Source organism: Coenobita brevimanus, chromosome 23 (assembly GCF_032717465.1).
Source record: "Coenobita brevimanus isolate Jiangsu-jjx chromosome 23, ASM3271746v2, whole genome shotgun sequence".
Classification (NCBI taxonomy): domain Eukaryota; kingdom Metazoa; phylum Arthropoda; class Malacostraca; order Decapoda; family Coenobitidae; genus Coenobita; species Coenobita brevimanus.
Genome location: NC_136976.1, coordinates 4,648,766 through 4,658,871, shown reverse-complemented (window position 1 = coordinate 4,658,871; position 10,106 = coordinate 4,648,766). Strand labels below are relative to the sequence as shown.

Here is a 10,106-nt window from a genome sequence, read left to right as displayed (position 1 = left end):
GAAGATAAGTGTTTCCAAATGTTTTAGTATAAATATAAAGCACTTTAAAGTATACGGTAAGTAGGCAGTAATAGGATATACTGTACTGTATTATGAAAGTGTTAGTATGGAGGAAGAAGCAAGATCTGTGTTGAATGCAGTGTTGTGGAGTGGGTGACAAGAGGTCCTGTATATACAGTACAGTAGTATGGAGATGTTGATAAAGACAGATATGAACGTAAGAAGAGGATAACTGCAGTAGGCCAGTTGGCCCATGCTAGGCAGCTCCTTGAAGATTAACTGAGCTACTAGAAGGAGATAAGGATAGCAAAGATGTGCATGGGAGGATGTTTGAAAAGGAGAGAGGCAGACCATCAGCTACAGGAAGTGAAAATTGAATAGTGTTATCGGTGATAGATAAAACTGTGGAAGAAAAATGGGAGAGAATCAAGAGATGTTTAACTGGAAGAATTCAGCAGCCAGGAGATTCTTTCGATGAGGGACTTAAGTACATTGGTGAGGAGTTTCTTTCAGATGAAGTCATTAGCAAGACATGATTTACCCAGTGCCCAGATTTTTAATGATAATGGAGTCCTAATCACTTATAATCTTAACTTTTCCAGGCAGCAGTTAAGGATAATGTCTCGACAAAGCAGAAACAGCAGATATGAGCCAATTAACTGGCATGAGATCTTCCAAAAGGTACTGTATGTAGGCTTTAGTACTGTGCATGTATGTCACCAGAAAAATACTGTCATCATTAGTCCCTGTACTTTGCATTATGAAGGACAGGATTAAGAACTTGTTTGTGTTGTGTTGTATGCATGTCATTAACAAAGATATAGCATTTTCAGGTAGACCTTGAAACTTGGTAAGGAAGTGGGTGTGTACTATCAGCCTCAATGTTTGGCACAGTACTTGTAATACTGTAATGCATGAATACCAAACATATTGAAACATACGCATTGTGAAACTTGGGAAAATGTCTTTCTTTCGGGTCCAATTTCTCGTTACCTGGAATTACCAGACACAGGGAAACATGAAAAGCATAACTTGGGTCTGGTTTCTAGTTAGCTATTCAGAATTCATGGACATATAGAAACTTACCTAAAAACATGACTTCATCCAGTTTTTAGTTGCTCAGGTTTATCACACAGTACCAGACTCAGCATATGGAGAAACACTGCATGGTTCAGTGTCACCGAACATATGGGTAGTGAGATGGCTTGTACAGGTAGGGATACAAGTTCACCTGTTATTCAAGTGAGTCTACTTCATGCTGTGACTTAATGCTTTTCTGTCACCTTGTATCCCTGATGCATCATTTCAAAGACCATACTTGGTGTATTGGTAGAGCAGCATAACAAGCCTTTCTCAGCTTAAAGGTATTAACCAGTAGAGGGGAGTGAAAAGTAAAGAGGTGAAATTCTTGTCAAACTTTTGTCAAGAAAGAAGTGACTTCAGAGGAAGAGGGGGCTTGACAGGATATTAGTACAGTAATAATGGTGATGACGATGTTTCAGATTGACAGTGATGGAGACGGTTACATCTTGCGGTCAGAGCTCAAGCAGTACCTCCTACGCACCCCTGTCAGTGAGGTGCCACTCTCAGATGACATGGTGGACAGTATGTTGTACCACGTTGATTACGATAATGATGGATTTATCAACCTGCAGGAGTTTTATGGATTGGTGAGTGGATTACAGGTACAGATAGTTCTCATTTAAAGTTCTGTGTTACTAATTTACTAATCAGTTAACTCCTGCTGTAACATTCACTTTAGCATGATGTAACAGTTGCCTTTAAGTCAGATTTTGTTTAATAACCCCACAGTTTTCCCACGGCTACAAATCAGAACCATTTATTTGTCTTATATTTGTCTTTGATCACATGCCGAATATTAAATGAGAACTATCTGTGTTGTTACTTTAATTGTGCTTTACGCTAAGGATATGAAGAGGTTTACAGTAATAAAAAGTACAGTAAACCCTTCATAAGTCAAACTATATGGGGCTCTAGGATAGCCTAGTTTGACGGACCGGTACCGAATTTTCCAACTAACCAGTAATAATTGGAAAAAAAAAAAAATTCCCCCCCCCCAATAATTGCAATTTATATGTGATTGCTTGTTTATTAACTTTAAAGAATCATTTATAAAGCAATGAAAATAACAATAAAAACAATTCGGTGCATGTCATAGGCTAGGCTAGGATAGGATAGGAGGTTGCCTAGGTGGAGGGTGCAACAGTCTCTGAATTATGAAAAGTTCTGCACTGACCCACTTCACTTTACAATAATTTAAACTAAAATGCAACACTTGGAATATAATAAACTAAAATGTAACCCTTTGAATAAACACTGTCACACCTCAGTCAGAGTTTGACTTACCAGAAATTCTGCCTTCTGCAGGATTGACTTATCGAGGTTTTACTGTATTAATGACCAGTCTTATAATTGTTACTCATTCAGAGGCGTAGGTGCCTGAGGATAGTATGTTAGTTTTGAACATATAATCTCCTCAAACTGATGGTTAACTGATTTTTATTTATGGTTGTATTCATGCCACTCTCTGACAAAACCTCTAGGAGTTCTCCCCCCCCCCCATAAATAAAGAATTCTGTTGGCTTAGAACATTCCGTAGCATTTCCTCCTTACCTGTTTATTTATGTATGTGCATGTTAGTATTATTATTCACAGTTTTTTAAAATTGAATGGCTTATATTGTCTGATAATGTATATAATATTTCATTTTTTTACCACTGTCAGACTCCTACTCTTCCATCCAGGTGAATGTGCCAGTTGACAGTAAGACCCGTTCAATAGTACAGAGAACACTGGTTGCCACTGCCTTCTCCCTGGCCCCAAGGTCACAAGTGTCCCATGGTGATCGTCACTACATCGCTGAGTACTCCTGCTGCCCCCCTCCCCTCCTTATACCCCTCCTCTGTACTGCTCAGGTAAGCGAGACAATACTATAGTTACCAGTCTGAGGTTATCTATCTAGACCACTCACAACTTCAGTAAAAAATAAATAAATAAATAAAATGCTGCCTTGCTTTCTCCTAAGGTTTCTCCATTGGCATCCACTAACTTGATGTAGTGCTGCCTACTTCTTCCTTAGCCTTTATCATTCTTTTTCTGTGCCTGCCCTTCTTTCTTCCTATATCTCCCATCTTTCCTGTCACTTCGTATTGCTCTTCTTTCCATTATAGGTGGCTTTACATTGAGTGACAAGCCAAATGGTTTCCTGTAAGCCAAGAAACCATTTACAATGCTGGGTGGTAACCATATAACCAACCCATACGTGCTCCCTACGTGTCAACAAGTGGGTTGGTGGAGGGTTAGTGCCCCTCCCCGTAAAACCAATAACTCAAAGTCAAATGGCCACCCCGTACGGGATTAGGGCATCTGGCAATAGATAGATAGATAGAGATGTAGGTGGTATTATTTATGGACTGGGAACTAAATGAAGTACCATACCCAAAATAACTAATCATGTTTTAGAGGCAGGAATGAATCTCCTTGGTTACTGGTGAGATCAGTCCATCAATCTGACTGTATTTTGCCATCAGCTGAGCTGAAAAGGGTTAGGGTCCTTCAGGCTAGAACAGATGCATTATACTCCTTGTTATTTTAGAGAAAGCCATTGCTGAGTGCAGTAAGTCATTATAAGGATGTTTATCTTGTTTTTACTATTACCGGTATGTCTGCAATAAAGTACAGAACAATTGCCTGTTGCAGTTCAAATGGTAACACTAAAGCAGATCCACCAATTTCCCTAAATTTACAATACCAGACGTATGGCAAAAATTACAGTATTTTGGAACGTGTCATCATCATTGTCATCATGACATGGACCTCCTTTCCCACCTTAGGGTAGGGTGAGGAGTAGCAATGTCCAGACATGTCCCAGACTTATAATTATGACCACATGTAGCACATTTGTTTCAGCTTTGCAAAATTATTCCAAAACTGGGTGAATGGTGAGGGTTTGTAGGCATAGGAATTTCTGATGCATGTATGCTCATTTATTCTCACCACCAACGTACGAGCATTTTTATTATTTTCTATTTATTTTACATATACCTAGTGGTAGGTAGGGGCACTCACCATCCACTTACTCAATGTAGTGCTGCTTTTGGGTGACTGCCCTTTCCTCTCCATTCTTCCTTCCTTCCATCTTCATCTTTCTTTCTTTCCTTCATTCTTTCCTTGTCCCTCTGCCTATGGGTGACATTACACTCCCCCTTCTGTCTTTCTTTCCTTCATTCTTTCCTCTTCCTTCTGCCTGTGGGTAACTCTACACTGAGTGACAAGCCAAATGGTTTCCTGTACACCAGGAAACCATTTACTATGCTGGGTGGTAACCATATAACCAAATTTTGGCGCCTGGTGGTTCAGTGGATGATTATTGCACTCCAATCGGATTGAGCCAGTGAAAGGCTTATATCTGAGGGGTGGTTGGGGTTTCTTGCTCACGTAATGCCACTCAGGGATGAGTGAGGCTGGCTACACATTTTAAATGTCAGGACCAACTTGCCTAGCCCTGGGCCCCTACATTCCTGATAGGGTAACACAAGACTGGATGATGATGATGATTTACTGGGCACATCTATTTTGAGCGATGATGTGAGGGTGACATTGGCACAAAAGTCTGAATGTAATAAATTTGCATGCTAAAAAAATATATATTGTAGCACTTCCTTTCTCACGTATTAGCCAGTCTGATGCAGAGGAGGTGGACAGCATCACTTAGAAACTAAACACAAACTTTCGGTTGTGTGCATATATGATGATATGTTGGTTTGCATCCTTTTCATTCATGGTTTGGGGATTATAGTGGAAGATTTTGGATGAGAGATAGACTTTTTTTTTATACTGTAGATGATGTACAGTTTGTTTTTTTGTTTTGTTTTGTTTATTTGTAATTTTGGTTCTTTTTTGTTTGCATGCTACCTCTCATCGATGCAGCTGAGGTAAGACTGCATCTCAGGTTTTAACGTTTTGTTTATTTTAGTGATGTGGTATCTAATCCTTTAACAACTGGACTCTTTCACCTGAGAAAAATTGTCTGATGCCAGCCTAAATGAAGTGTGAATTTGCATCCATAGCAGCAAAATTATATCTCTCAGTTGAACATAATAATCTTGTATTACCTTGTGTGTAAAATACCATAGCAGCAAAATAATTTACTCACGTGGAGAGAGAGCAAGCTTAGTACACTTTAGCCAGACTGCATTGCTGAACTAGAACTTTGCACACTTTAGCCAGACTGCATTGCAGAAAATGTCTTTCCTTGCAGTAATGCCAATGCAAAATACAACTCCCAAGCAATACACTGTGCTTTCACCGCAATGCAGCGCCCCACACCGCAGCACACTTACTGACCCCATGCACATTATCAACATACAAACCTTTCAATATAACATAGCACATGATCTCTTAGCAGCCAGATGAAGTAGCCAGTTTCTTGCAGTCCACTGGGTTCATATCTAATGAGCCTGGGATTGCATCACCAGCAACAGCAACAAAGAATACATTCACCTTACTCCATCCTTAGAAGAGAGAGAGAGAGAGAGAGAGGTCAGAGATGATGATGGCGATGAGAACATGAATAAAATTCAAAACAGGTGACTGTACTGTAATAATTTATCGTATTAATCCAGGTTGGTGTGTTTATATACTATGCGATGACGATGGGTGATGTTGGACCATACTCCCCTGTGCCGTGGTCATCCCCTCTGATCTACGACCCAAAGAGGCGGCTGGAGATGTGGAGGTTTATCTCGTACATGTTCCTGCATGCTGGGTATGTGAATGGTAGTACCTGTAGTGTGAAGGAGTCGATGATTGATGGATAGATAGATAGATATAGATTGATAGAGAGGAGAGATAGAATGCTGATGATGAGGGGAAAATGATACTGCTGTATGGTGGTGAGAATGATTGGATGGGAGATAGAGGAACTGAGGATGAGGGGAGACAGAAAAGAAGTTTTTTCCTGGAGAAGTGGTGAAGAGAGTAATAAAAGAGAGATTAAGAAGTGAGTGGATGATGAGTTTAGAAGAAATCTGGGTGTAAAATGGAGGGAATGTAAGAAGCTATTTCGAAAGGGGGTATGGAAAGTAAGTCATTATGATATGGGTAGTAGAGGGTGAAAGATAAAAACAGTAGGATGCTGGTGAAGAAAGTGATCAGATGGAGAGATTTTGTAAGGGGCTGCTGAGTATGGTGTGAAGAATGAAAGTAGTGCAAGTATAAGTGGCTTAAGAATGGATGGGAGAAGAAGACAGGTGAGAAGGGATAAAGAAACAGGTAGGATGGAAGTACTTTTGGCCATGTGGAGAGGATGGAGAGTGGGAAATTGACAGCGAGTGTATGTGAGTAAAGGGGAAGGGAATACCAAGGATGGAGATGTGTTTGACAGAGTGAGGTATGAATTGGAGAGAGGATAGCAAGATGGCAGAAGACAGGGAGACATAGAGGTGATGTGTCTGGCCATCGCTCACAGGATTCAGGCATCTGCTGATAGATTGATGGATAATGATTATGGAAAATCTGAATATGATACACGGAAGGGAAGGGAAACTGCTGTGGATTTCCCTTCTCTAATTTATATCCTTCCTGCAGCTATGTGCATCTGCTGTCAAATGTGGTGGTGGCTCTGTTTGTGGGTATACCCCTGGAGATGGTGCACAAGTGGTGGCGCCTCCTCATTCTCTACATAGCTGGGGTGTTGGCTGGCTCCCTTGCAGCATCATTGCTGGACCCTAAGGTAAAGTGCCATTATCTGTCTGCCTGTTGTGTTATCCAATCCAGTTTAGCCGCATAAGTATAGGGACCTGAGGCTAGAATACTTGGTCCACACACTTAAGGCCCTGAGTGGTATTATATTAGTATTAAACTCCAGCCACATCTTGGATGTAATCCCCTCCTGGTCCCTTGGGCAAGGAACTGATCACTCAGCTTAAATATGTGGACTGAGTAACTTAGCACCAGGCATATAGCCTGTGTTCCTATTGGGGCAGTAAAGAAAAGACTGTTAGATCAATAGTCTTGTGTACTTTATGTATTTGAGTGTGAGTTCTTTAATATGTTTATGTATGAGAAAGAGAGACTTATAGTTTTGTTTATTAATTGACTGATTGTAGCCGCAGTGGCTCAGTAGGTTAAAACATGTGCTGTTGACTGCAGGGTCAAGCATTTGAGCATAGTCAGGGACAGTTGGTTGATGTTTGGAAGGATATCCAGTTGCAAATGGCTACATGTTGCAATAAACAATCCCTACATAGGGGCAACGCCATAACCTCTTGGAGACCATATGGCATTAAAAAAAAAATAAAATAAAATAAAAAATCCCTCGATTATCCGATGTAATAGAGCCAAAGGCATGTCTGTGTAATGGCTCCATTCCATCCAGATAATGGACTTCTCCCCTGGTCTCCCTTTGTACATAACCTTACTCAAGCCAGTGTAAGAGACCACTGCAGTACATTGTACAGCACTTGTTCCTGTTGTTTAACTCTATCTGGTTAAGCAGACCTGTAAACCACAGCCAAGCAATTACCATGGTCAAGCAGACCCATCAGCCACAGACAAGCAATCACCACTGCAGGGCCATACCCTGTAGTGACCATAATTTCCACCCGGATGCAAGTATTTTGTCCGGATAAAATGGAAAAGTGTATGAATAAGGTTTCGAACAGCCAGATAACAGCATCCGGGTAGTGGATTGTCCGGATAGTGGCTGTCTGGATAATAGAGGGATTACGGAAGTTTAGATTAACAGTTAACTTCCCTTTCAGTCGTACCTGGTTGGAGCTTCAGGTGGTTGCTATGCCCTGATAGCTGCACACTTGGCCAACATCATCATTAACTGGGCTGAAATGCCATTCAACTGGGTTCGGCTGGTTGTTCTCATCACACTCATGGCCACTGATATTGGGGTGTTTGCATACATGACACTCACCAACACAGCATCCAGGGTGAGTCAGAGAGAGGGTGAGGGAGGGAGTTTGCTATGAGAGAGAGAACAGAAGAGAATTTGTTAGAGTATTAATGAAAAGGAGAGAGACGTGGGAATGCAACTATTTTCTCACAAGGTAGATTCTTCTTCCTCCGTGCTCCTTCCTCAACATGCCACTTCCAGGAACATATCTGCTGCATTGGAGGAGCATCCACTGTTTCCTGTACTGGGTTTGTTTTCAGCTGATGGAACTGGGCCACTCGCACAAGTTCAGTGCAAAGCCAAGATTCCATGAAAGTTTGATGAATTTAAGTTTGGAGGAAAAATTGAGTTTTCTAGGGTACTTTACTTTTTTTTACTCTAACATGGTTTAGAATTACCATCTTGTCATCTTGAATACTAAGCCAAAATAAGAGGTTAATACTGGAGTATGGTGCTAATCATGAAGAAATGCTATGAAATGAAGTAGAGCCATAGTACTCTCTTATTCTGTCACTGAGCAACATAAGCAACAAAAGAACAAAATTTTAACTCAATATGAAAGGACTAAATAGTCGTATAGACCTTGCAGTGTGATCACCTTTGACCATCAGCTGAGCTGAAGGGAGCTGAGGATCTTCATACAAGAACAAACACGCTATAATTTGTTTTACGATGTCAGATCATCTAAGCCACCAGTTGTGGTAAATGTCAGATACTGTGCATATCAGTTTGCATCCCAAAGTGTGATGAGTACAGTACATAGCAGAAAAATCAAACCATCTGAAACACACATTGTTAGAGATAGGGTTTTCACTGTATTTCACCAGTTGTAAATTTTCTTCAGATGGAACTGGGAAGATAATTCTTTGACTGTACAGTAATACCACCAAGGAGGTAAGCTGGTGGCTTACTTTTAAATATCTAGGTGGAGGCTTACCCTTAAATATCTAGGTCTGTGTTAGCCTTACCTTGGGTCTGTACAACACACAGCTAATATGAGACTGCGTGTTACCATTGTACTTGTACTATACTGTACCCTTGAGCTTTTCTTCTGGTAGTGTCCATTTAATTTTTTGCTGCCAGACAGTTTATTCAGTTTAGAGAAGACCTTATGTATTGAAAGGGATTATTAAGACTGAATATAACTGAATAGTCTGACTGAAGTTCAGTGTAATCATCAGGAGAATGAGAGACTGACTAGAAGAATGTAAGTGAGTGAGGTGGAGGAGAAGGAGGAGGAGACCAAGGATGAGATGGAAGGATGGAGTGGAGAGATACATGAGAGAGGTGGATGTGAATTGGAGGAAGGGCATCCAAATGACAGAGGTCAGGGTGATATGGAGGTGATTTGTATGTGACCACCCCTTACAAGATTAATGTATTTAGCGGTAGATAGATAGAAATGGCAAGAATGAAGTGAAGGAAATATCTGCAGGCCCTGTGGATTAATCAGTGTGCACCCCAACAGGTCAGCTACGTGGCACATCTCGCAGGATTTGTGGCTGGGCTTCTGGTGGGCATGGTGACTTTGAGGAACCTGCGAGAGCACAAGTGGGAGGTGGTTCTCAAATGGGTGGGACTGGTGATCTTCTTGGCCCTGATCACCGCAGCCATCATCATCCACGTGTTCTTCCCGGACCTCATTGGGCTGTATCCCCCCATGCCGGAACGCAGATTGTCGGAGAGCCTGATCAAGGCTCCAGAGCCAACTGTTTCTGTGTAGTTAACCTCTCAGTGGGAGAGTATAGGATAGTCCTCCCTTGTAATGGCCCCCACTCTCCTTGGTGTGTCCCTTTTTCCTGCCACAACACACTCATACCCTCTCCCTCATATATGGACCCCTTTTTCTTTATCTACCTCTTTTTATGAACCACACAGCATGCATGAACTTCCTGATGAATGTCCCACCTTTTCTTGATCTATCTCTTCCAGCCTTCATACTGTTGCACCTACTCTAACATATTGCCCATCCCCCTTTTCTTAAATATACCTCTTCTGCCAGCCACACACCTCACATGCAATCTTCTTCATGTAATCCCCATCCTCTTGTTTTGTTTTTGTCTGTCTCCTCTTCCAGCTACCAAAGCCACTGATTGGGATGATAAAACAGTCTCAAATGTGTTGCTTCTTTGCCAAACCTTCGTCAAGCTGGTCAGATACAAGTGTACTCAGCAAGATC

At 41.3% G+C, this 10,106-nt stretch overlaps 1 protein-coding gene across 1 annotated transcript; it reads left to right on the top strand.

Annotated features, from left to right (window-relative positions):
* The first annotated feature begins 605 nt into the window (after positions 1-605).
* On the top strand, positions 606-9,686 carry LOC145392838 (rhomboid-related protein 2-like). The gene is made up of 7 exons (XM_080267124.1): positions 606-681; positions 1,503-1,670; positions 2,766-2,936; positions 5,646-5,788; positions 6,610-6,754; positions 7,785-7,964; positions 9,396-9,686. The coding sequence occupies exons 1-7, from the start codon at positions 619-621 to the stop codon at positions 9,648-9,650; spliced, it is 1,125 nt and encodes a 374-aa protein (XP_080123250.1). The 5' UTR covers positions 606-618; the 3' UTR covers positions 9,651-9,686.
* The last annotated feature ends 420 nt before the right edge of the window (positions 9,687-10,106 follow it).

Coding starts and splice junctions, on each gene's coding strand:
- LOC145392838 (XM_080267124.1), top strand. CDS start 619: ATGTCTCGACAAAGCAGAAACAGCAGATATGAGCCAATTAACTGGCAT. Junction 1,671..2,765: donor TGCAGGAGTTTTATGGATTG/GTGAGTGGATTA, acceptor TCTTCCATCCAG/GTGAATGTGCCAGTTGACAG. Junction 5,789..6,609: donor TACATGTTCCTGCATGCTGG/GTATGTGAATGG, acceptor TCCTTCCTGCAG/CTATGTGCATCTGCTGTCAA.